Raw genomic sequence first — 25,300 nt, 5'->3', positions numbered from 1 at the left:
CTACCAGTAAAAGTTTACCTTGATTCCCAGAGCGGACTTGCTATCCTATGTTCAGAGACCAATACGCAGCGCACTAGAGTCTTAAGGTTACGTTTACAGTTTGTAAAGAAACTAATTGCTGACGAAATGATTGTATTTGAATATGTTCCAGGTGACAATCAAATTGCGGACATTTTTACTAAAGCACTTCCAAAGGTTACACATGAAAGACATGTACAAAATATGCTTTATGTTTTTGTTCCACAATGATGAACCGCAGGGGAAATGTTGAATGGTTTATTTAAATGTAAAGGTTCATCATTGTTGCACCCGATGTGTATGTCTTTAAGGGGCCAGAGCAAGGGCCAGAGTAAGATAACGAGACCCAGCTTTACAGCTGTGAAGCACAGCAGGTGCTGCTGAGTTGTATTTGATTAAGGTGTGTCAGCATTTGGGTGTAGTATATAAGGAGCAGCACCTAGCTCTCCCATTACCCTGGGGGATGGGTTGGTGGTTGGGTCTGGTTTGGTTGTTAATGTATTTAGTGTAAAAGGAGTTTTTGTTTTTCTTATTAAAACCTTGTTTATTTTTGAGTCCTTTCTTTTTAATGCATGGTCTCCCCAGCAAGCTCTCTGCAGCGTTACCATACTGCAAACAGCCAACATCAAGATCCACAGGTCTCAAGGGACTCAATACTTACCAGAAAAAGCTATCACCTTCAAACTCCTTCGGGACCTTTTCTTCTCCTTCCAGTCCTTTCTGCTCTTTCCTCAAACATAATGACTGAGCTATTAATCCGTTCCCTTTACTATTAATGATGCATTTTGTGATTTAAGGTGAAAATCCATTTTATACTATCCTGCATGCAGATGAGAAGAGAGCACATAGTTTATAGTGTGCAATAAACCAAATGAAGCTGGATTTCTCTTTTACTTTATTTTTCTTTAAGGAGATTCAACAGTGAATCTTGCTCCACTGACTGCATCTAAGAGAAAATGATCAAGGTGTTTCTCCTTAAGGAAAAAGCCATTAGCATTAATATGAAAGACAAAATTTGCCAAGCGGGACACTGTTGCACAGAACTATTTTACTGCAAGTGGGAAGGAGCACCGCCACCCCTTCTGTTTAAGGGTAGAATCCAGAACCAAGGCTGGAGGAGCTCAATATTTTCACATTCCTAGAAGAAATGATCTGGTCTGCAATTCAGTAATGTGGAATTTTCACTTTCTCCAAAAGTTGTGATTCGCAGTTTGAGCATATCACGATACACATCTAAATGTGCATTTCAAGAAAAAATACACTTTACATTTTTTAAAAAATACCTAGAACACTGAATGTAAAATTTACCTTTGTATATTAGGCTAGTTTCTTCACACACATATACCCCTCTATCTTCCATACAGGCAAGCAAGAAGCATGACCAGAGATCAAGGATATATTCCAGCCAGGAATATAGGGTATAAAGTAGGGCAGGCAAAGTGTGTCACTTGGGGAGAGTTTTGAGGGCCAAATAGAGGGGTCTGGAGTCTGGGTCTGAGGTTCCCAACTCCTGCAACACATAACATCTAGGCATGTCTGTTCCAGTGAAGGCATAAATCAGCACCTTGGACAGCTCATCATAGACACTAATGCAAAATTGTGCTTATGCAACCTAAGGCCTGTTCTCAAGGAGGGTGCAAAAGTGAGGGATGTGGCTCAGAAAGTTATGTGGCCTAGGGAGAGTCTTGGGGGGCATATAAAGCCTCCAAGTCTGAGGTCCCCATTCCCACCTGAGAAACTTTTCAGTTTAACATATAAAAGAAACACAATGGAATTGTGTGCAAAAGCATAAAAATGCTGACTTGGGAAAGCTATAGGTAGATTCACCTATTGAGGTTGCAACCCAAAACACCTTTACTGTGTGGACTTACCGATACCTTTGAGCAGATGTGGGCAGGAGTATTGATTTTGTGAAACAGAACCAATTCAGAGAACCCTAAAAATGGGAGCGGTCCCAAGGAGACTGTCAGCCAGTTGCCTGCCTGGTCTTTTCTTGGGAACATCCTTCGTCCAGTTCTTCATTCTTTAAGCCCAGGAACAGATGGCATTTGCTTGCGCACATGTCCTAGATACCACCTGCTGTCTGCTGTCTTCATCCGTTTTCCCATTTGCCGTCTCCCTTTGTAAACTTTGTTAAGGGGAAGAAAAATGAGAAGACTGAAATCATGTTTTCCTAGTGCTGCTATTTCAGCTTTGCTTGCCCTGGCAACCGGCAACCTACAAGTGTTCAGCTGTTTTGTGCAGATGGTGTCTCTGTATAAATATTCCAGTATGAATTCTGCCTTTCCTGCCTTCTAGTCGAATATAAAGAGCCTTCACATGTCAGTGGGTTGTACTTCCCCTGGACCAGTGTCAAAGTAGCAAAGATTCCCTTTGTATTTCCTAATGATCTCTTGTGAAATCTTGAAAAATAGAAGACCCCCCACCAACCAATTTCATGGAGCGGAATCTTCTGTGTGGCACATGTTCCTTGTTCAGCATCCCCGGTTGATGACCTCAGGCTACCTGAATGAATGCACACAAAATCTGTGAAGTCTTCTGGGTTCTAACTTTTGAACATGACCATCCTGTAGGGCAGGGACGCGGGTGGCGCTGTGGGTTAAACCACAGAGCTTGGATTTGCTGGTCAGAAGGTTGGCGGTTCGAATCCCCGTGGCGGGGTGAGCTCCCATTGCTCGGTCCCTGCTCCTGCCAACCTAGAAGTTTGAAAGCACATCAAAGTGCAAGTAGATATATAGGTACTGCTCCGGCGGGAAGGTAAACGGCGTTTCCGTGCACTGCTCTGGTTCAGCAGAAGTGGCTTGGTCATGCTGGCCACATGACCTGGAAGCTGTATGCCGGCTCCCTCGGCCAATAAAGCGAGATGAGCGCCGCAACCCCAGAGTCGGCCACGACTGGACCTAATGGTCAGGGGTCCCTTTACCTTTATCCTGTAGTGCAATTTAGGTTGCTGTTTGGATCTCCAGTCCAGGACAGTGTTTTTTGGAGAATGAAGTTGTCTCTGAAGCATAGATGTTGGCCACCCCAATCCAGACTTCTTTTTTAATCCTCTCCCCTTGGTGCTATGATACTGATAGTGTTTTAAACACAAAACTTTGCTTGGCGCTCCTGTGAGGGACCTGCCTATTCCACAATATACTATTCAGCACTTTCAGCATTACATTTCCTGCGGTTCATGTGTACATGAGATAACAATGTGGCTCATATTCAGTGCATCCTGAATGCTAATGTCTCCTTTGATTTCTCCCTGCTACGAATGTGGCATTTTGCTTAATTAGTAAAGAAGCGTTGCTTGCTGCTGTTGTTTGGAAAGAAAGAAAGAAAGGTTTTCTGTTCTGGAAAAAAATCGAAAACATAGCAAATATAGAGAATGCTTCTTAAAGAGGGCAGTTCTTCAAAATGCAAGGTTTGAAAAGGGTTTCATGAATTGGAACATGCCCCATACACAATACGTCTATGTTATTTCCAAATTGATTTGCTGTAATTTTCAAAGTCCCATTCTGCTTTTTCCATACAGAGGACAGAAGTGCAGCTTTGTTTATTAGTGTGTGTGTGTGTGTGTGTGTGTGTGTGTGTGTGTGTGTGTGTCAATCACTGGGAAGCTCCATAGCTCAATGGTAGAGCACATGTTTGTATGTGAAATGTCCCAGGTCCAATCCTTATCATCCCAAATTGGCAGTGGAAGATTCCTGCTTGAGACTTTGGAGATCTGCTGCCAATCATTGCAGATGATCTAAGCTAGATAGCCCAATGGACTGACTCAGTATAAAGCAACTTCCTATGAAATGATCGGATTTGGAATGAAACAGCTTCATATAACCTCAAAAGCCCTCCAGGTCTGTGAAACTGTAATAATGGTGAGCTTTATTGGGTTCCCTTTTTTTTGGACTCTATTGCAGAGAGACGGACATAATGGAAAAACAAGAAGAAAAACACATATGCAAGACATCCAAATTCAAATATTCTTCTTTTAAAAATGAAATAAAATCAGCTAACAGTTTTGCAGTATTTACTGTAAGAAACCAGACAAACAAAAATAATTCAAGGGAAAGAAGGGTGGAGGATAAGACCTGGATGCCTTATGAATATTAGAAGTGAATCACCTGTGTTTTTTCCTGCTAGTTAAAACGGTAAGCAAAATCACTTTTGAAATAGAAAAAAGGAGGAAAAAATTACCTTAGAAGCACACTCTCAGCAACTCTGTTCTTTATAGGCGCTTTATTTTGCTTGCTAAATTATATAGCATCTCAATGTTACTCTGCAGGCTGAATTCACGGCCATGAGAGACCAATATATGCGAGGTGGAGAGGGCTTCGTTATTTGCTATTCCATCACAGACCGACAGTCCTTTCAAGAAGCTGCAGAATTCAAGGAGCTCATTTATCGTGTCCGGCATACCTATGACATCCCCGTGGTGCTGGTGGGGAACAAAATTGATCTCAAGGAGTTTCGGCAGGTAAGCAAAGTTGTTGCCGTTTTTAAAAATGAATAATAAGAAGGGTTGGCTCTGGAGCACGCAGAATGCCACTCTAACTGCAGGTGTGAACCGAGTTTGAACATCAACCAGCCTTTCTGACAAATGATCATCTGTCCAGCATGTGGCATTTCGGTTAATTAGGAAATGAATGTTGCTCACTGAAAGGGAAGAGGTTCTATTGCATGTGTGAAAAGCCTTGCATTGGTGAAATGAGTCACTGAATCGTAGAACTGTAGAGATGGAAGGGATTCCAAGGGTAGGAATCACTGCTAAAGAATTCCCAACCTCTTCTTCAAAACCTACAGTAATAGAGAGTCCACTATTTTATGACGTAATATGTTCACTGTTGAACAGCTCTTGCCGCCAGAAACTTCTTCCTGATGTTTATTTGTAATCTTCTTTCTTGTCATTTGAATCCACCGGTTTGGGTCCTCCCCTCTGGAGCAGCAGAAAACAAGCTTGCTCCACTTGCCATGTGACAGCCATTTGGATATTTGAAGAGTTAGTTGGAAGCTGTCGCCATGTCCTTTTGCCTCCTGCCTCTTGGCCATCCTTCCTCCAACTCTTGTCTCCCTCCTATCAACACCAGGAAGTTCCTCATCAGACCAAAAGCAGAGCCCCATTGGAATAACCCAAAAGCTCACAGCACTCTGGATCCAAGCCATTATCCATTAACTGTTGATTATGGCAGCACATCACCAATGTGGTGCAAAGTGTAAAAAGTCCCCTCCTCTAAAATGCAACAGAAGGAAGGTAACAGAAAAAGAGGGAGTGGGGAAGAGGAAGAATATGCAGTTGTTTTATTTACATGGTGTCAATTTTACCAGTAGGCATGGCAGAAGCAGTCAGTGGGGCAAGGCAGAACCATTTGCCTGTCCTCCTGCTACTAGCATGAGGGTGGCTTACCTGTAGATTGGAGAGGGGAGGTGGTGGTGAGGTCACCCCCTAATCTGCTCTGCTGCCTCATGTGTGGTGGAGAATCACCAGCACTGAAGCCCAACTGCTAGTTCAGTTGGCTTCTATGTGTAGTATTGAGGTGGGAGATGAGGTTCATTGGCCTCAGGCAGCAAGATTTCTTGAGCTGGCCCCACACTTACTGTACATGCTCTTAGACTTCACCAAAGACTACAGCATGGGATGAGAACTAAGGGGTTATGCCAAAGAACCAGTTGATCTGTGGTGCCATAAACCTCTGCAGCTGACTGCTGAAAGTGTAGTGTGTGTGCTTAACACAGCATTGTTAAGCTCATATTCTTCTTGTGTGCATTTCTGAGGCCTCCTGTTACCCACTGGACTAGGATGAGCCTGTGGCCTGATCCAGCAGGGCTTTTCTTATGTTCTTATTTTACACAGAGGTAAATGTATAACATAGTCCTTTTAGAATATTGTTGAATGCATAGCAATAGAAAAAAATACCCATATTTCAGCCATTTGCAGCTCTCCCCTGTATATTTTTCTTTCAAAAAGTGTTGGAGTAGAGGAATAAATCCCAAGAACTGCAACTGAATTATTGTATTGGAGTTTTTTTAAAAAAAGAAAGAAAAGAAAATCCAATGAAAATGATCAACGTAAGCAATTTTAATGTCTCTTCCTGGGTTTCCCTTCTGAAAACAAAGATGTATCAGACACATTTATCCATGCATCAATGAATTCTCTGCTGATTCCTCTGTTTGGGATACTTTTGTTTTACCCAAGCAATATAAAAGCATTGGGGTACTGAATGCCCCATGAATTCTTTTTCGAATAAAAATTGATCTAAACAAGCAGATTCTATGGTTGCATGCACACATTGCATTTAGAGCATTCTTATTCTGCTTTAGAACCCATGGATAATTTTGGCAACTGTAGTTTGTAATGGGTGCAGGGATCTGTACCTCCGAGACGTCAGTACCCTTAACTACAGTTCCCAGAATTCATCATGACTGTCAAAGTGGCATAAGCATGCTTTAAATTTATGGTGTGGCTGTCATCCCAGCTCCATTCTTCTGACCAAATGCACACATTACTGTGGAGCATTTTGTGTCTTGAGGCCCCAAGCCAGCCCCCTGTGAAATAACTATACACGGACACAGAATTAAGGTTGATGGGTAACATTAAGGCCTCAACTTTATTGATTGCAAATTAAATGTGAGTGGTATAGGCTGAAGACTATAACGGACTACTGCCCCAGTTGTCAGTGTCTATGTAGGTAAACCCATCGGGGCAGCAACATCGGGGTTTTGCCCAACAGAAGCTTACCACAAGGTTCCTGTGATCCTGGCATGGCCCTAGCCCATCATGCAGACTTTGGACGAGATCCGAGAACTCCAGATCCCTTTAACGGAATACCTTTAGATCACTGAGGGGCAGGTGAGGGCCACACCTCCCCTCCACACACAAAATTAAGCCAATGCCTAACCGCCAAACCTGGAAAGTTGTGGCGATTGCTAAGGGGGTAGGCGAAAAACCAAGTGGCCAGTGCCAATTTGCCAAATGGATAAAAATTCCTACCTGGCCCCTGTCTCAAGACAGGTGACTCACACATAGTCCAAAGCAAAGCCGAGAACTTACACTAAGGGCGAGAGGGCGGGTGTTCAGCAGCGCCAATCAAGTGCCTAGGGCACTCTTGCACTGATGCTTATATAATTCCTTAACCACCCCCACCCCTTTCCTGATTGGCTGTGACCCGTGATGCCTACTTAGAGAAATGAAACTTAGACCTAGAAATGAAAGCTACTTAGTCAGGGGTGTGTCCAGGGGCCCAGTCACAAGAAGTACCGCCTTCTGAGGACGATCCTATTTGCCACCTCAAGACACCTTGAAATTTGGCTTGGGATAGGTAGCAGAATGCCTCTCCCTCCTCCCCCCCAAAAAAGGAAATTAAAAATGCATTTATTTTTTCTGCTGAAGAAGGTTTTAAAAATCCAACTAAACTGCAAAAGGCAGTTGCCCACACTGGAATTCCCACTCTGGCAGAACCCAACAAGGGTGGTATAACTAGCACATCTGCTCTCACCAGTCTTTTCATCCTTCAGTCCTGGATGCTGCTGTGAAAATTTTGCATATGAAATGTATTATAATGTTATTTACGGTGCCTGGAGGAGGGGGGGGGGAAGTAATCTCACTTCCAGTGTTCCTTAGCATTGTTTTGCATTTGACAACAATTTCATAACAATCAGACAGGGTGTAGGAGTCGGGTCAGACAAAGCCACTGTTTGATATGCAGTCCCCCTCCACAATGCAATTAATGATGTATGTCGTCTGTCTCGCGAATCTATCTATGCGGTCCAGGAACAAGACTAATCTGCAATTAAAATGACACATCAGGGGGAACTTCACTGCAACAAGCAAGCTTATTAGTTTGAAATAATGTTTCGCCTTTCTGATAGCCCTGGTAAAATGATTGTGGCTGTTCCTTTAAGTAGGTCTTGTCGTTTTTAAGTATGCCGTGTTGTTATCCCCGGGAACAAGGGGTTTATCTTTTCACCTTCTAAAGACAAATTGGAATTTAAGAGGCTGAGAAGAAGTGCTGTTTGCTACCCCTGGAAAAGTTAAGCAGTTGACTGCAAAGGATTTGCACAGAGACCCATGTGCTCAAGGGAATACTGAGCTGTGTTATGCAATACAGTGGTACCTCGGGTTAAGAACTTAATTCTTTCTGGAGGTCCGTTCTTAACCTGAAACTGTTCTTAACCTGAAGACCACTTTAGCTAATGGGGCCTCCCGCTGCTGCTGCACCGCCACCACACAATTTCTGTTCTCATCCTGAAGCAAAGTTCTTAACCCGAGGTACTATTTCTGGGTTAGCGGAGTCTGCAACCTGAAGCGTATGTAACCCAAGGTGCCACTGTACAAATAATGTCTATTTTAAATATATGGTGTGGATGTGATCCCAGATAAAGCACATGCTTGTGTCTGTGGGTGAGTTAGTTGGATGGGCAGCCAACTTCTGCTTAAAAACCTCCAATGAAGGCGAGTCCATTCCACTGTCAAACAGCTCTTACTGTCAAAATGTACATCTTGATGTTTAGTTGGAATTTTCTTTCCTGTAATGTGAATCCACTGGCTTGTGTCCTACCATCCAGAGCAGGAGAAACCAAGCTTGATCCATCTTCCACATGGCAGCCCTTCTGATATTTGAAGATGGCAATCATTTCACCTCTCAGTCTCTGCCTTTCCAGGCTAAACATACTCAGCTCCTTCAACCATTCCTCATAAGGCTTGGTTTCCAGTCCCTTAATAATCTTGGTTGCCCTCCTCTGTACGCCTTCCAGCTTGTCAGTAGTTCAATTTATTGTGTCTAGCAAACAGCCATTACACATATGAAAATAATAATAATAATAATAAGAAGAAGAAGAAGAAGAAGAAGAAGACTACAACTACTCCCAGCTTGTCAATCTCCTTCCTAAACTATGGTGTCATATATGCTGAAAGGCAGGTTGTTGTTGAAGAGGTTACTCATCATTTCATTGTCATTTTTTAAGGGCTGGGAGACTGATCTCTTCTGTTAGGGAAGGGGATGGGTGTATGTGGGTATTATTATTTGTTGCTGTTATTGTTGTGCTTTAAGGTACTGATTGGATTTGGCAAAGATTATTTTATAGCTTGAATTTTGTATATTTGTTAAGGTTTGTGAGTGGCCTCGAGGGCTTTTTTGGCAGGGAGGGGATCAAAAGGCAGCATAGAAATAAACTCTAATGGACTTGCATAAGATGAGAGACAGGAATGCCCTGGAACTATTCAGTTTATCTGGGAAGAGATTTGAACTAATGTCAAAGCTCAGCCATCCACTGCATCATGTTTCCCAAAGTGTGAGATCCATACCCCTAGGCTCCACAGAAGGGTTTCAAAGGGTACATTGCATATTTTTTTCATTTTACTTTATCGTAGTCATTTTAGCTGCATATAAAGAGACAAAATAGTAGCATCAAAACCACCCCAAAATTATATTTGCCCAAGAAGGGGTAAGCTGGTTAGACGAAACACCCCAAAGGGGTACATGGCTATTGTATGTTTGAGAAACCCTAGCTATTATAATTTTGAGCCCTTGTCCATTTAGTTTAAAATGGATGCATTTCTTTTTCTTTATCACATATTCTGGGGAAGAGGGTCAGAGGAATCAGACAAGGCTTTGCCCTTTGCTCAAACCTCCTTTGTGTCAATTTGCAGTGAAACCCCGGCAAAGTCTCTTTTACTAAAATAGATATTCATGGGAACAAAATTGCATTTGCTGGAAACTGGAGTTGGAAATGGCTTCCCCAGCCTGTGCATTACTTTCCCACCATCACAGAGCAACACCTCTCTGAGATCATCTTATTTTTCATTTGTGAAGTCTCTGCTAACTTAAGCAGTTATTCTTGCTGCCTCGGTGACATTATCTGGATAAGCTCAGCTCCCTGAACATCTGGTAGAGAAACCTCTGAATTCGCAGACCTATTTCTATCTCCTAAAATAAGCCTGAACCCTGGAGATTCATATCATTTGCCCAAAAATAGATGCTCTACAGTGCCCTAAATCTGTTGGTTTTATGACACTAACCACAAGCTACTAAATCTTGTTACATAAGGTAGTGAAACTGTGAAAGAACAAAGAATCTTTCCACTGCCATATGTTATAGCTTGTGCTTTTCACCTTCCTGAAGCCCTCCTCACAGCCCCAGGCTTCCCTAACCATTTGCCTTTCAGATCCTCTCGATCTGGTTTGCAAATGCATATAATTGCTTGAATGAGCCCTTCAAGTGATGAGTTGCTTGCCTGAATGGCTCACCATAGATCCAGCACCATATATACCAAGCTTTTATAGCCCCCATGCTAGCAATTTCAAAATAAACTACTGTGTGGGTCATGGGACTTTGAAACCTGGATATGCTTGGTTTCCTATGGTCATGCCAAACATTTCTCCCAGCAGACAATCAACTGCGACCAGAGGGAACCTTCTTGAAGCAAAGTAAGACCCTTTCCAGTTTAATTAGGTGCTAAAAGTCGCTCCAACTGCAATGCTTAACTGCCCATGATATAAGAACTAGAAACCCAAGTTGTATATTTTTTTATTTTAATAACGTTTCACTTTAATTGCATTTAACCTTTTAGATAGAATGCACAAAGGGAAAGGTTTGATTTCTGTGCAAGATTCCTGCGTTTTACAACCTTATGCTCCCCAGGCCATAAACAAGAAACTCTATCTAACCCTGAAAGTGGCACAAATAGTCATTAAAGGATGTTGTTCCAGTTAACATTGGAGTGTAAATACAAACATATCCTTCAAGCTTCTTGGGAGATAGGAGAGCCAAGGGAAGTGAGACAGAGAAAGGAATGTCAACAGTACACTTTGCAAAGGGAAAAGGATGGGGAGAAAAACAGAACAGTTGGCCATGCCCCTGTGAGTACCCAGCAGTCCTGGCCAGCCCAATGGACACCAGCTACAACTGACTGATGTTGCAGAATAAGCAGCAAATCAGGTGAACTGGATTTCACATACACATGCACACCCTAGTACCAAATCAAACATACTGAATTGAGTGTGGTCCCTGCATTCCAGATGAAGTGGATTTCAGCGTCATCCTTAATAATACTTGCATGAGAATGAAGTCAAAACCAATCTATTTTTTAATACTGTTTGTTCTGCACCTCCAGAACAGAGCTGCCATCATTAATGTTCAAAAATGTCCTGCTCTGATGCACAATCAGAGCTCACAGGTACTGGAAGTTGTATCACTCAAAGATAACACATGCTAATTAGACTTTAATCAGCCTACCTTCCGAAACACCATCATTCCTGTTAGGATTTCACTTGCTCTCCTCCCCCCCTTTTTTCTTTAGGTTTGCTTTGAGTGATACAAACAATATGTATTTTGACATTTCCTTGGGTTAATCGTTGTAGCGTAACAGTTTAATCAGATATTGTAAGAGCATAAAAGACACATCAAAACTGTTGTTAAGAATGACTATTTATTTACGGTTGTGACACGCTTCCTAATATTCACCATCATTACGGACTTCAGCTGTGCAAATTATGGATGAGAAATGCTGTCTTTAGCATTTACATGTACTGTTGCTGATTCTTGCTCAATCCTTAGCAGATGGGATGATCCATTATTACCCCTCTTTGTTTAACAGCATCATTTGACTTTTTTTCCAGAACATCCAACTCTTAATTGACTGTACCCTTAGGTATTTGAATAATTTCCCAGGGTTCCGTATTGTGTGGGGTTCACATCCCCACTGTAGATGATCACCCTCCAATTCATGGAGGGAAACAGGGCTGGTATCGGGGGGCAGGGGGCAGCTAGCATAAGCAGCTACCACTTTTAACTCCTTTGTGTGCTAAGTTAACTAAGAATATAAATACCTGCTTTGGAAACTGCCTTATAATGATACAGACCATTGGCTTATACGACCTAGGACCCTCGTACCTATGGGACCGCCTCTCCTGGTATGTCCCACAAAGGAACTTATGGTCTTCAAACAAAAACATCTTGGAGGTCCCAGGCCACAGAGAGGTTAGGCTGGCCTCAACCAGAGCTAGGGCTTTTTCGGCTGTGGCTCCGATCTGGTGGAACGCTCTGTCACAAGAGACTAGGGCCCTGCGGGACTTGACATCTTTCCGCAGGGCCTGCAAGACAGAGCTGTTCCACCAGGCTTTTGGGCAGGGCACAGCCTGACTCCCTCCTCTGGCAACCTGCACAGAATTTTGCTTAACAGTTGCCATTAATTTGATTTTATTTAATTTTTATAATGAAATGATTTTAGAATGTTGTATTGTTTTATTGTTGCTAACTGCCCTGAGCCTGGCTTCAGCTGGGGAGGGTGGGATATAAATAAAAATTTATTATTATTATTATTATTATTATTATTATTATTATTATTATTACCCAGCTCTGTCTACAAAGTTAGTAATTTGAAAATAACTACTATGTGGGTAGACTTTGAAATCTGGATAGGCTCGGCTTCCTGGCAGCCATGTCAAGCAAGATTTCAATAGGAGTAAGATGTTCTGCACAACAGTACTTGTTTGTGAGCTATTGCAGCTGTGTTAGCAAGCATGTGATTTGCATAAACACAGAGGCTTCTGAGAGGAAAGTTTTGAGCCTCACGATAAACAGTTAAGACAGATAATTGCTTGGAGAAGAGCCTAAGAGAGCACAAAAGCAACTTTTGCCTAAGTTATAGATAATTCTGTGTCTTGGATCTTACTTTACATTCCAATACGGAGAATAACTTTTGTGGGAAACAATGCTTGATTCAGAATACACCTGGACAGCACAAGCCAAGCACATTTGCATTCCAAACTGGGCTGGTTATGAACTTCAGCAACATCGCTAGAGAGAACTGCTGGTGTGTCGAGAGAAATTAATCAGTGAATTAATTAAAGGTTCCTGCGATTGCAAAGTGTCCATCCTCAGCTTCTCCGCCTCCTGCCCCCGAGGCAGAGTTAGCCTCTATTTGTGACAGGTAATTCTGCTATGTGTCTGTATTGAGTCCAGTGGGTTCATTCAATTACTTCTGATGCAGATATTCTGCCTCCATTGCCTATGGGAGTAGCCCTACCCCAGTTTTCCCTCGGCTAATAAGCTAATGAGCAGTCCTTTTGAATTTAGTGACAACAGAATCCTGCACGAGACCTTCCTAAGCAATTGTATATATCAGTGAAATCATGTATACCATGGAACTGGATATCTCCCAAGCAACCGAAAGAGCAGTGGATCACTAAACGTTTTAGACACCAGGATTTTATGCAAATTTAGCCAGCTAGGACAAAAAAAAATCAAAATGTCTCATTCTTCTGTGTGTGGTGCCTGTCTTCGCTTTCCTAGAAACCTCTCAAAACTCTGAAAAAAATTCCAATGAAGTATAGTTGTTGTTTTTTAAAACTAGGATAGCGCTATACAACTTCTGCATCTAAACTGAAGTCCATAGTTTATACATCCCAATAGTTTCTAATTAGCAGGTCTTTCCTTTCAGTGCCTTCTAAAAACTTAGTTGTTCCACCCAGCCTTTGTTAGCCTTTGATACTAGTTTGTTGCAATTTTCACTGGCTCTATACTCATCTTTTCGGGGGGGGGTGTGTTATTGATATTATATATTTTTAATTGTGAATCACCTTTACACATACAATCAAAGCTGGTGTAGAAATATTTTAGCACATATATATTTCCTTTATAAAGTTGTTTTTGCTCTAATTGTCCCTCAAGGGTACTATGATATATTAAGGACTATAATCAGTGAGTTTCATTTTCCTCTTACATTGCAACTCTATACAATGCTACACAGTGCAATACTAATAATAAACAAATAAATAAATATCTACACAGAAGTAATATGATTTTATTCCCAGGGATGCAGATATAGAATTGCAACTTTAATTAGTGAGATCTTGTCATGTTGTTTAAGTTTTTTAAAAAAATAAAAATAAAAATGGGCATTAAAATCAATTTTCCGTCATACTTTTTTTTTTTTAAAGAAATAATCCATAACAACAACCTGGATAAAATTACACAGAAGATGATATTGATTGTAATCTTTCCAGAGAAAGATGATAAATAACAAGGGAGAATGATGCTTTATGCAGCTTTTCAAGCCCCAACAGGAAACTTCTCAAGCTAATGTTTGATTTTACTAAATCCCGGGTTGTTGTTTTACTTCCTTCACCATGACAACGGTGAAGTTTACAGTTAGCAACTGCAGTCATAAAAATAGGCAACCTTTGGCCTGCACCTCTGCATTAGGTGTTCTTTCTTGTTCACTTCCTCCCTGCAGACGTAAGATACAGGTTGTGTACGTGTTAGCGCATCTCCAGACTGGTGGGTTCTTGTGAGTGTCTTCTGCAACATACCATCAATTCAATAACCGTTTATTTGTGGTGGATTTGTACAGGACCATCCAAATACCATTCCATTCCATTACCTGTTCTCCATCGCTTTCCCCAAGTTATTGCATTTTGCCACCTGGAAGGGCACTCTTGTGCTATAGCACAACGGAAGCAGGACTACAGAGCCCTAAATGAATCATGCCCCAAGTAGCTGAAAGACCACCTCTTTTCCCGCAGAGCCTCTCAAGTGCTGAGATCAGCATAGGGTAGTTCTTGGTAGTTCCTCTACACTCTGAGGCTCAGGTTCGGGGTGGGATAAGGCATTCTCACCCCACGCTATGCAATTCGCTCCCCACAGAGGTGTGCCTGCTGTCATCACAGTACAGCTTCCATTGAATGATGTGCAGGCAACCACACATTTACATGGGAGTTACATTCTGAGGCACTGTGCATGTAAGTGAAATCATGTATAAAGTGGATGCTCGGGTTCTGAACATGATCCATGTGGGATGCACGTTCGCAACCCACAGCGTTTGTAACCTGTGTCTGCGCGTCTGCATGGTTGCGATTCAGTGCTTCTACGCATGTGCAAAGCGCAATTTAGTGCTTCTGTACATGCTCGACCGCCGAAACCCGGAAATACCGTATTTTTCGCTCGATAACACGCACCTGACCATAACACGCACATAGTTTTTAGAGGAGGAAAACAAGAAAAAAAAATCTGAATGAAACAGTGGGTGTATCATTTTTGTGCTTCATGCTGTGGCCACAGACATGTGATTTGATGGTGAGTTTGGGGTAGCCCAATGCAAAAATCCTGAGAATCCATGCCAATCTGTGCTTTGTAACCACGTTTTTGTACCATTGCAGCCCCAGGCAACAGTGGGTGCGTGAGTTTTTTTGGTGCAGGCTGTAGCCATGGACATGCTATGTGATCTGATGGTGAATCTGGGGTGACCTAATGCAAAGATCCTGAGGATCCATGTGGATCCGTGCTTTGTAACCACGTTTTTGCACCATTGCAGCCCTGTTTTTGCATCAGATCATTGCTATGTGATCTGATGGTGAATTTGGGGTGACCCAATGCAAAGATCCTGAGGATCCATGTGGATCCGTGCTTTGTAACCACGTTTTAAGTGGGGAGGGAAGGAAAAACATAGAAGGGACAAGGAGCACGAGAGGGGTGTGCGGAGAAGCAGCCGGCTAAGAATGCAAGAGAGGGGTTTAAAGGGGGGGGGAAGGAAGGCAAAAGTCCCCCCCCCAAGCCAGCTCTCTCTCTCTCTCTCTCTGTCTCCTGCATGTTTCCCGCTGCCTGCGAGTCCCTAGACGCAGCAGCAGCAGCACCGGAGCACGGAAAGGAATTAGAGGGAAGGACGCTCTGCTTTCCCCTCTGCTTGCCTGGAGGGGAGGGGATTTGCCTGCTCTTTGTTCCGTTTGAGCAAACACAGTAACAAAACAGAAGAGGGTGGGCAGTAAGACCCTGAGGCAGAATGCAGGAAAGCAGCAGCCTCCTCTCCTCTGTGACGGCGCGATATGATTTTTGCCCTGTACTTGGGACAGTCAGCTCCAGGGACCACACATTCGCTCAATAACACGCACAGACATTTCCCCTTACTTTTTAGGAGAAAAAATCTGCGTGTTATAGAGGGAAAAATACGGTAACCCATTCCGGTACTTCTGGGTTTTGGCAATCTGCAACCCGAAAAGACGCAACCTGAAGCGGCTGTAACCCGAGGTATGACTGTATTTGAAACACCACAGAAAAAGCCTGCAAACACCCCTTTCTGCCCCCACCCTGCCCTGCCCCATTCCCCCTCTTTTTGTGATGTGTTTGGGTCCCTTCCAAGTTCGGTCACACACATATTGAACATGGGCAAATGGGGGATTATTGCCACTCTAGGCAGGGCTGTCTTAAGCATATCCGGAGCTGTGCTGCAAAGCTCCCTCCGGCGCCCGCCCACCCCATTTCCCAGAGTTGTTGACCTTTGAATCATAGAATCATAGAGTTGGAAGAAACCACAAGGGCCATCGAGTCCAACCCCCTGCCAAGCAGGAAACACCATCAGAGCACTCCTGACATATGGTTGTCAAGCCTCTGCTTAAAGACCTCCAAAGAAGGAGACTCCACCACACTCCTTGGCAGCAAATTCCACTGTCGAACAGCTCTTACTGTCAGGAAGTTCTTCCTAATGTTTAGGTGGAATCTTCTTTCTTGTAGTTTGGATCCATTGCTCCGTGTCCGCTTCTCTGGAGCAGCAGAAAACAACCTTTCTCCCTCCTCTATGTGACATCCTTTTATATATTTGAACATGGCTATCATATCACCCCTTAACCTCCTCTTCTCCAGGCTAAACATGCCCAGCTCCCTTAGCCGTTCGTCATAAGGCATCGTTTCCAGGCCTTTGACCATTTTGGTTGCCCTCCTCTGGACACGTTCCAGTTTGTCAGTGTCCTTCTTGATCTGTGGTGCCCAGAACTGGACACAGTACTCCAGGTGAGGTCTGACCAGAACAGAATACAGTGGCACTATTACTTCCCTTGATCTAGATGCTATACTCCTATTGATGCAGGCCAGAATTGCATTGGCTTTTTTAGCTGCCGCGTCACACTGTTGGCTCATGTCAAGTTTGTGGTCAACCAAGACTCCTAGATCCTTTTCACATGTACTGCTATCAAGCCAGGTGTCACCCATCTTGTATTTGTGCCTCTCATTTTTTTTGCCCAAGTGCAATACATTTCTCCCTGTTAAAATTCATCTTGTTTGTTTTGGCCCAGTTCTCCAATCTGTCAAGGTCGTTTTGAAGTGTGATCCTGTCCTCTGGGGTGTTAGCCAGCCTTCCCAGTTTGGTGTCATCTGCAAATTTGATCAGGATGCCCTTGACCTTTTTTAAGGGAGGATGGCACTGCTGGCGGGGCTGGAGGAGGCGGGCAGTGGCTGCAGGGTGGCTCCTCTGGCAGGAAAGAGGCGGAGACTGGACGTGGTGCCTCCCGGCTCAGCTGGCCACTTCGTGCCAAGGTGCCATGGCAGAGGCGGGCAAGGGTGGCGAGCTGATGGCAGGAGGCGCCGCGTCCAGCCTCCGCCTCTTACCTGGCACCCTCCAGAACCTGGCGCCCTGGCGCCCCGTGCCACTAGCCTCTATGGGTAAGATGCCCCTGACTCTAGACCCTGATTTTTTTACTCTTGAGGTCTATATTTTTAGGCCCCAACCTTATATTTTGAGATTGCAAGCTGTATTAAACTGTTTTCACTATTGTGTTTTAATGTTGCAGCCTGCCCTGGGACCTTACTCAGTTGCATGCTGAATGCTTGTTTCAATATGATCCTTTATTACACTGCCGCATACTAATTCTTCTCAATAATGTTCTGGTTGATATTAGACAATTTCCCCTGGGTGTTTACTTGGAAATGAGTGAGGCAGAAATTAATTCATTTCACACAGTGTTCTTGGAGAAGGAAGTGTGTTGTTGCAGAGGATGGGTGTGCAGAGAAGGAAGGTATAAGCAGGTTTATATAGCAAAATATTTAAGTAAGTGTGTGGGAGGAGAAACCCTGAAAATTTCCTGAAATGGTGGTTTTAAAATGTAGCAACAGCATCACAGTTGCAGCGGGGGGGGGGGATTCAATTCAGTTTGGATTTAAAGATGAACTTACCCAGATCATAGTTTCCAAAAAAATATACAGAAACTGAATCTCAGCCATCCCTGGGAATCCACACTTCTCTGAATTTTGGAACACAATTCTCCAGCTGAGTAATATGAACAAAAATGCATATATACAGTGGTATAAAATGCATAAAAATGTACTAAAAAATGCATAAAATACACCTTAGTGAAAAAAACAAAAATGCATTATATTGGAAAAATGGCTTTGCAAACATGCATATAATAAGGCAAGGTTGCCTGTGGACATGCTGATGAATTTTTGTGAGAACTTTTTGAGAACAAATAAGTCACCAAGGCAATGTGGAGAACTGAACTTAGAAAGAAACTGAGAGAAACTGAAATGGATGGATTCATCCATGCGTTGTTGGGATGCGTCCTGGGAGACAGGGGCAATTGGCAGGCCCCCAGCTGGCTCCAGCCCACCGGCCGGCAGCCGGGCGAACTCTGGTTCTTGGAACAGCATCAAAAGCTGCGACTCAGTCCTCAGAAACCTTTAGAGACTGAGCATGCAGGCTAGCAGAGATAAGAACTCTTTGCAACGGAAGTAGCGGACAGAGGCATATGTAAGCATATTTGCAAGCGTTTATTCAGCATCAGAACAAAGGAAAAACATGTCTGCTTCCCTTCGTGTCCAAGCAAAAAGCATAGGCAAAAGTTATATACAACTGAAGTTCCCAGCAGACTGTGCTGGAAGAAAACAGACATGTGACATACAACAACTCCACATGTCTGTTCCAAAGGTGGAACGGAACTATATCCTAACATGCCTCTGTGTTTCAGAGCCCAAAACAGTTTCCTGCCTACATGCTCTCTGCCATCCACCAATGTTCATGAATCTGTGAAAGGATCAAGCCCTGTCCAGGCACTGCTTTCCACACAATTAAAATTCTGAGGGAAGAGAAAGTGTGGTTGTGCACACAAGGTTGTGGACCTGTTGCACACTACTGTTGGTGTCTGCTAATTGGGCCCACGCTGCCTTCCTTGGTCACTGAAAAGCCAATAAAAGCCATAGACAGAGGAGACTCCCATAATCACTCGTTTATTCAGGTGAGTAAAACAGAGCGGGCAAGCCACACTCACCAGTGTGATGGTGAAGCCACCCCAAATAGCCTTTGTTCATACTTTTTATAGGCATCCCCCTCCCTTTCCCCTTTTTGAGGTTCCTTGCACTGATCAAAACAGGACACTTGCCTGGAGACCTTGAAGGGGACAGCTGCCTGGCAGAGGGAGGTTTTCCTGAAAATCGCCTAGCAACGTTATCTGGTCTTCACATATTTGTGGCTCACCCTCCTAAATTCTAAAGCAGGCAATTTTCTACAGAAGCAAAATGGCATCAGATAGGCTAACCACAAAACAGGACAAGAACAGGCCTCTGTGGCTTTTCCTGAGACCCCACACCACACCAACCTTGTGCTCAAGTTTCCAGAGTACAGGGACAGCCTACACATGTTCAGAAGGCTTCCCTTCTGAAGGTTATTCTGATAGGTCATTGGCAACATATTTTCTCAGGTCAGGTCCAGTGGCAGACTTTGGGCTACCCTGTGCCATGCCAAAATTTAGTACCTTCACCTGCCTTTCATCTTCCATTGTTCGTTATTGCTGCAGCTCCCAGAAGAGGTTTTAGGGTAGCGCTGCACTGTAAGGTAAAGGTAAAGGGACCCCTGACCATTAGGTCCAGTAGCGACTGACTCTGGGGTTGCGGTGCTCATCTCGCTTTATTGGCCGAGGGAGCCGGCGTACAGCTTCCAGGTCATGTGGCCAGCGTGACTAAGCCGCTTCTGGCAAATCAGAGCAGCGCACGGAAACGCCGTTTACCTTTCCACCAGAGTGGTACCTATTTATCTACTTGCACTTTGACGTGCTTTCGAACTGCTAGGTTGACAGGAGCAGGGACTGAGCAACGGGAGCTCACCCTGTCACGGAGATTCAAACCACCAACCTTCTGATATGCAATCCCTAGGCTCTGTGGTTTAACCCACAGTGCCACCCACGTCCCTTGTGCTGCACTGTAGAGGACTCCAAAACAATGCTGTGGGACAGAACATGCGAGGAGAGAGCCACCCAATTTTAGCGTTGTACAGGGCACTACTGAAATTTGAGAGTCCAAAGTTTGCCACTGTGACGCTCCCCTCAGCTTAGTTCCCAGTGCAGGCAAACAGGTCGTGCCTCCCTAAATTTGCCTCTGTCATGCCTGAGCTTCTTAAAAAGCAGAGACATCACCTTGCCAACAAAGGTCCATATAGTTAAAGCTATTGTTTTTCCAGTAGTGATGTATGGAAGTGAGAGCTGGACCATAAAGAAGGCTGATTGCTGAAGAATGGATGCTTTTGAATTATGGTGCTGGAGGAGACTCTTGAGAGTCCCATGGACTGCAAGAAGGTCAAACCTCTCCATTCTTAAGGAAATCAGTCCTGAGTGCTCACTGGACGGACAGATCGTGAAGCTGAGGCTCCAATACTTTGGCCACCTCATGAGAAGAGAAGACTCCCTGGAAAAGACCCTGATGTTGGGAAAGATGGAGGGCACAAGGAGAAGGGGACGACAGAGGACGAGATGGTTGGACAGTGTTCTCGAAGCTACCAGCATGAGTTTGACCAAACTGCGGGAGGCAGTGGAAGACAGGAGTGCCTGGCGTGCTCTGGTCCATGGGGTCACGAAGAGTCGGACACGACTAAACAACATGCCTGAGCTCTGGACCGCCCTTCCTAGGAATGCTCAATTTGCTCCTTCTCTGTAGTTCAGCCTCCAGTTACAGGCCTTCTTTTACAGAAAGGAGTTTCCTTTCGTAGGGAATGGTTTTAATTGTTTTCAGGGCATCTGATTGATGTCCCTTGTTAGTATTACTGCAGTATAGCTGCTCTGGAGGCAAACGGTCCATTGCTCAGTGGCAGAACATCTGCTTTGGATGCAGAAAATCCCAGTTGCATACACTGGCATCTCCAGACAGGGCTGGCAAATATGTCACATGTAAAATCCCTGTGAGCTACTGCAAGTCAGTGTGGACAATACCTAGCTTGATGGAAAGTCATTCCCTTTTCCTGATATGTCCTTCTATTGCCTCTGCCTCTCAACTTCGTTGGACTGGTCATGATGATCAACTTCCAAAGAAACTACTCTATTCTGAACTTAAAAATGGAAAGTATAATGCTGGCGGTCAACAAAAGAGGTTTAAAGACTCTATCAAGGCAAATCTAAAAAAATGTAGTATAAACACCAACAATTAGGAAACACTGGCCTGCGAGCGCTCCAATTGGAGAACAGCCTTTACCAAAGGTGTCATGGGCTTTGAAGACACTCGAACTCAGGACACAAGGGAGAAACGTGCTAAGAGGAAGGCACACTTGGCAAATCCACACTGTGATCAAACTCCCGGCCAGAAACCAATGTTCCCAGTGTGGAAGGATGTGTGGATCCAGAATTCACCTACACAGTCACTTACAAACTAAGTTTTAAAACGGTGTTCATGGAAGACAATATTACTAGACTATGAGTGATTGCCAAAGAAGAAGAAGAGCCCTCCTTTTAAAAAGTATTTAAGCTGCTGGTCATTCTGCTAGGTATTTGGATTTCATTCAGTGTTTTATGCATAGCTATTATTGTTTCCACTTTTCTGATGGTTTTAGTAATTTTAGATGCCTTGGACATCCTATATAAAAGAAGGGTAGGCCCATTTTTCAATACGTGGGGTTGAATTCAACTAAGTTGGATTCTACCCAGAGTAGACCCTCTGAAATCGATGGACATAAATAACTTAGGTTTCTTGACTTCAGTGCGTCTACTCTTGGTAGGACTATCATTGGATGCCACCCATATGTTAAATAAATGTCCATGGGAAAATAGCAAAATTTAAAAAGGAAAGAAAATCAATATATATTATGGTTATAGCCACATTCTGGAAGGACTTAAACAGTGTGAACTTGAAAGTTTGGTGCAAGAGAATGTTTGCCCTTAAGAGAAAACAGATTCACAAATTAAGATGGACGAGAGGAACAAAGCACATTTGTGGGAGAATGGGAGAGCTTAATTCCATTCACAAATTCTCCAGAAAACAAAATACTAGTTCCAAAGGTTGGTACTAACGTGGATCACTTAAGAAGGTGTTTTACAAATGTTTACTCTTACAAGTTGTGGTGTATGTACCAGAATACAGGTGTTCATAATGTATTCTCCAGGGAAATTTAAAGAAGGAAAAAAGGGGAAAATGTTAAAAGGGATAAAAAGAAAAGCACATGTATAATGGATTTTTGTAAAGAACTATCACAGTAGTTTAGACTCACTCCACCAAGACTGAAGGATAGTACAAGAATGCACAATTCAAATCTTGTCTGTTCAGAAGTAAGGCCCAGGGATTTCACTGAGACTAATGTCCGTATGTGTCTACACAGGACTTCAAGCCAAAGTAAATCCTGGCTTGTTTGCTCAGTTTACTCAGCTGAATCACTGTCCTTTGGTTTCTAAATTTGGGAAATGGACCCTGCCACCTCCCTCTCTGGAATAGCCCGTCACCAGGCAACTTGCACCAAGTTGCCTTCCTGCAAATAATACACCCCCATTGTTGCAGTTTTTAAAAAATCCATTTTTGAACAACCACTGCCTCACGCCTCATTTGCACCCAGCTGACCATGCACCATTCTGCATCTGTTCCAAGCAGAGTTGTACTGTATCATTTTCACATTCTGCCTTTCAAGTGAATAGCGCTATTTGTCCAGCGAAAATGGCCTGGTGTTCAGCACCATTAACACTCATGGTGATAGGTAAATAATGACGCACGGGAGAACATTAAAATGAGAAATAGACAGAGTCACTTAGCTGAAGTGCTCCAAACCCTCAAGCGAGCTTCTGCTTAGATTAGTAGTGGGGGCTTGGATTCCAGTGGGATGCTAAAGGACAAAAGAAAAAGAAAAAAGTTTAATTTCTCGGCCCATGACATGTCAAGGTCAAAGGTAGGCTTCTATTCCTAGTAGGCCAGCTTTAATGCCGTCTTGTTTTCAGGTCTTCCTTGTAGCTTAATTTCTCTCTCCCTCCTCTCTTCTTTCCCCTTCCCATGCATTTCTTTTTCCTTTACAGTGGTACCTTGGTTCTCAAACTTAATCCTTGCCGGAAGTCCATTCCAAAACCAAAGCATTCCAAAACCAAGGCGCACTTTCCCATAGAAAGTAATGCAAAATGGATTAATCCGTTCCAGACATTTAAAAACAACAATTTAACATGAATTTTACTATCTAACGAGACCATTGACCCATAAAATGAAAGCAATAAACAATGGACTGCAGTCACACAATCAATCAATAAATAGCTGAATTGGGTTCCACAGTGTCACAAAAACAAAACATAAAAACTGCAAAAACAAAAATGCAAAATAAATAGCAAAATAACTCAGCTTAACACTGTGGCACTCAAAATGGAGCACGTTCGGCTTCCGAAAAAAGTTTGCAAACCAGAACATTTACTTTCAGGTTTGCAGTGTTTGGGTTCCAAGTTGCTTGAGTACCAAAGCATTTGAGAACCAAAGTACCACTGTATTCCCATTTTTCTTTCATCTCTATGCCCCTTCCTTCCTTCCTTCCTTCCTTCCTTCCTTCCTTCCTTCTTCCTTCCCATTCTACCTTCTTTCTTTTTTCCCATCTCTCTGCTCCACCTCTCCATACAGATTCCCCATTTTATTCCATTCCACTTGAATGGTTGTAAAAGAAGGAGCAAGCATGCATACGAAAGAGCTTAGGGCTGAACTAAATGTACAATGAATGTAGGAGTAGAGGCGCACAATGAATTGACTGATAACAAGTCTGACCGATTGGCCAATTTATCTCTTTATTGTCTACACTGACTGGCAGTGATTCTCCAAAGTTTGAGACTCCCTGGAGATGCCAGGAATTTAACTTGGGACAGATGCTCTACCGTTGAACTATGGCCATAACATAGGAGAGTCTCTTCATCCCATTGATCATTTTGGTTGTCTTTTCTGAACCTTTTCCAACTCTACAATATCATAACAGTGTTGGACTGAAAAGTTGAAATTATGTATATGACATTGCATATGCACCAAGTTTCGATTGGAATATTTTCTTTCTTAAATGGAAAGCTTAAACTTATTCTACTCTTTGTTGGAAGGCAAATGTGTGATATTTTCATCCAAACAGCAGGACATTTTTAATGTAGGATGTCTACAGGAAGAAAATAATTGCTTATCATAGAAGAGATGACAGTAAGAAGGAGAGGATATTATTAAAAAATAAGTGCATGTAGGGGACAATGGGAGACCTCTAACAGTGTTCCTTGATATTTCCCTCTCTCTCTCCCTGCCTTTGACTTGAAATAGGGTGGTAGATATTTTAATATCGTGCAGAAAGAGAAAAACCTATTTCCTTCTTGTAATTTAATTAGCAGGTTTCAGAAGCATATAAATAGGGAGTCTGTGGTTTTTGTTTCATGAAGTGTGCGGCACTAAAGCAAAAAATGGGATTGCAATGAGCTGTGGTCATTTTCATTTGATGATCAAAGCCCCCAGTGGCTTTTGTAAAGCTATCAAGTAATGAATGTCCATCTGATATCTGTAAAAAGAGGATATCACTGATATGCTTTAATGCATATCAAGGAAATTAATGCAAAGAGATAGGTGCAGGAGGAATTACCACCCAACACTAGGAAGATTATTTTTTTGGGGGGGGGATCCATTGCTTTCAATGCCATTTATATGCTATTTGGATGTAGAATCGCAGAACTGTAGAACTGTAGAGTTGGAAGGGACTTCCAAGTGTCATCTAGTCCACCCTCTGGAATGCAGCTAACATGTACCAGGCAGAAAGCATGTCTCAGCCACATATATCTCCCCCATCATTCAGCCCAGACACTGAGGTCCTCCTCCGAGGGTCTCCTCCTGATTCCCTCACTTCAAGAAGTGAAGTTACAGGGGACCAGACAGAGGGCCTTCCCTGTGGAATGTCCTCCCATCAGATGTCAAGGAGATAAAGAACTACACAACTTTTAGAAGACATCTGAAGGCAACCCTGTATCAGGAAGTTTTTAATGTTTGATGTTTTACTGTTTTTATACGTACTGTAAGCCACCCAGAGTGACTGGGGAAGTCTAACAACAACAACAACAAGGACGCAGGTGGCTCTGTGGTCTAAACTACTGAGCCTCTTGGGCTTGCCAGTCGGAAGGTTGGTGGTTCGAATCCCCGCAACAGAGTGAGCTCCCATTGATCTGTCCCAGCTCTTGCCAACCTAGCAGTTCGAAAGCACGCCAGTGCAAGTAGATAAATAGGTACTGCTGCAGCAGGAAGGTAAACGGCGTTTCCATGCACACTGGTTTCTGTCACGGTGTCCTGTTGCACCAGAAGTGGTTTGGTCATGC

The 25,300-nt window shown here is 43.3% G+C and overlaps 1 protein-coding gene across 1 annotated transcript in view; it reads left to right on the top strand.

Annotated features, from left to right (window-relative positions):
- The window catches only part of RIT2 (Ras like without CAAX 2), a 199,646-nt gene that overhangs the window by 99,828 nt on the left and 74,518 nt on the right, over positions 1-25,300 (top strand). Inside the window, exon 4 of the mRNA XM_053409284.1 lies at positions 4,283-4,474. Coding sequence (XP_053265259.1) covers positions 4,283-4,474 — 192 coding nt within the window. The remainder of the gene's footprint in view (positions 1-4,282; positions 4,475-25,300) is intronic.

This window comes from Podarcis raffonei, chromosome 11 (assembly GCF_027172205.1).
Source record: "Podarcis raffonei isolate rPodRaf1 chromosome 11, rPodRaf1.pri, whole genome shotgun sequence".
Taxonomy (NCBI): Eukaryota; Metazoa; Chordata; class Lepidosauria; order Squamata; family Lacertidae; genus Podarcis; species Podarcis raffonei.
The sequence above is the reverse complement of the archived record's forward strand: the minus strand, read 5'-3'. Positions and strand labels throughout refer to the sequence as shown.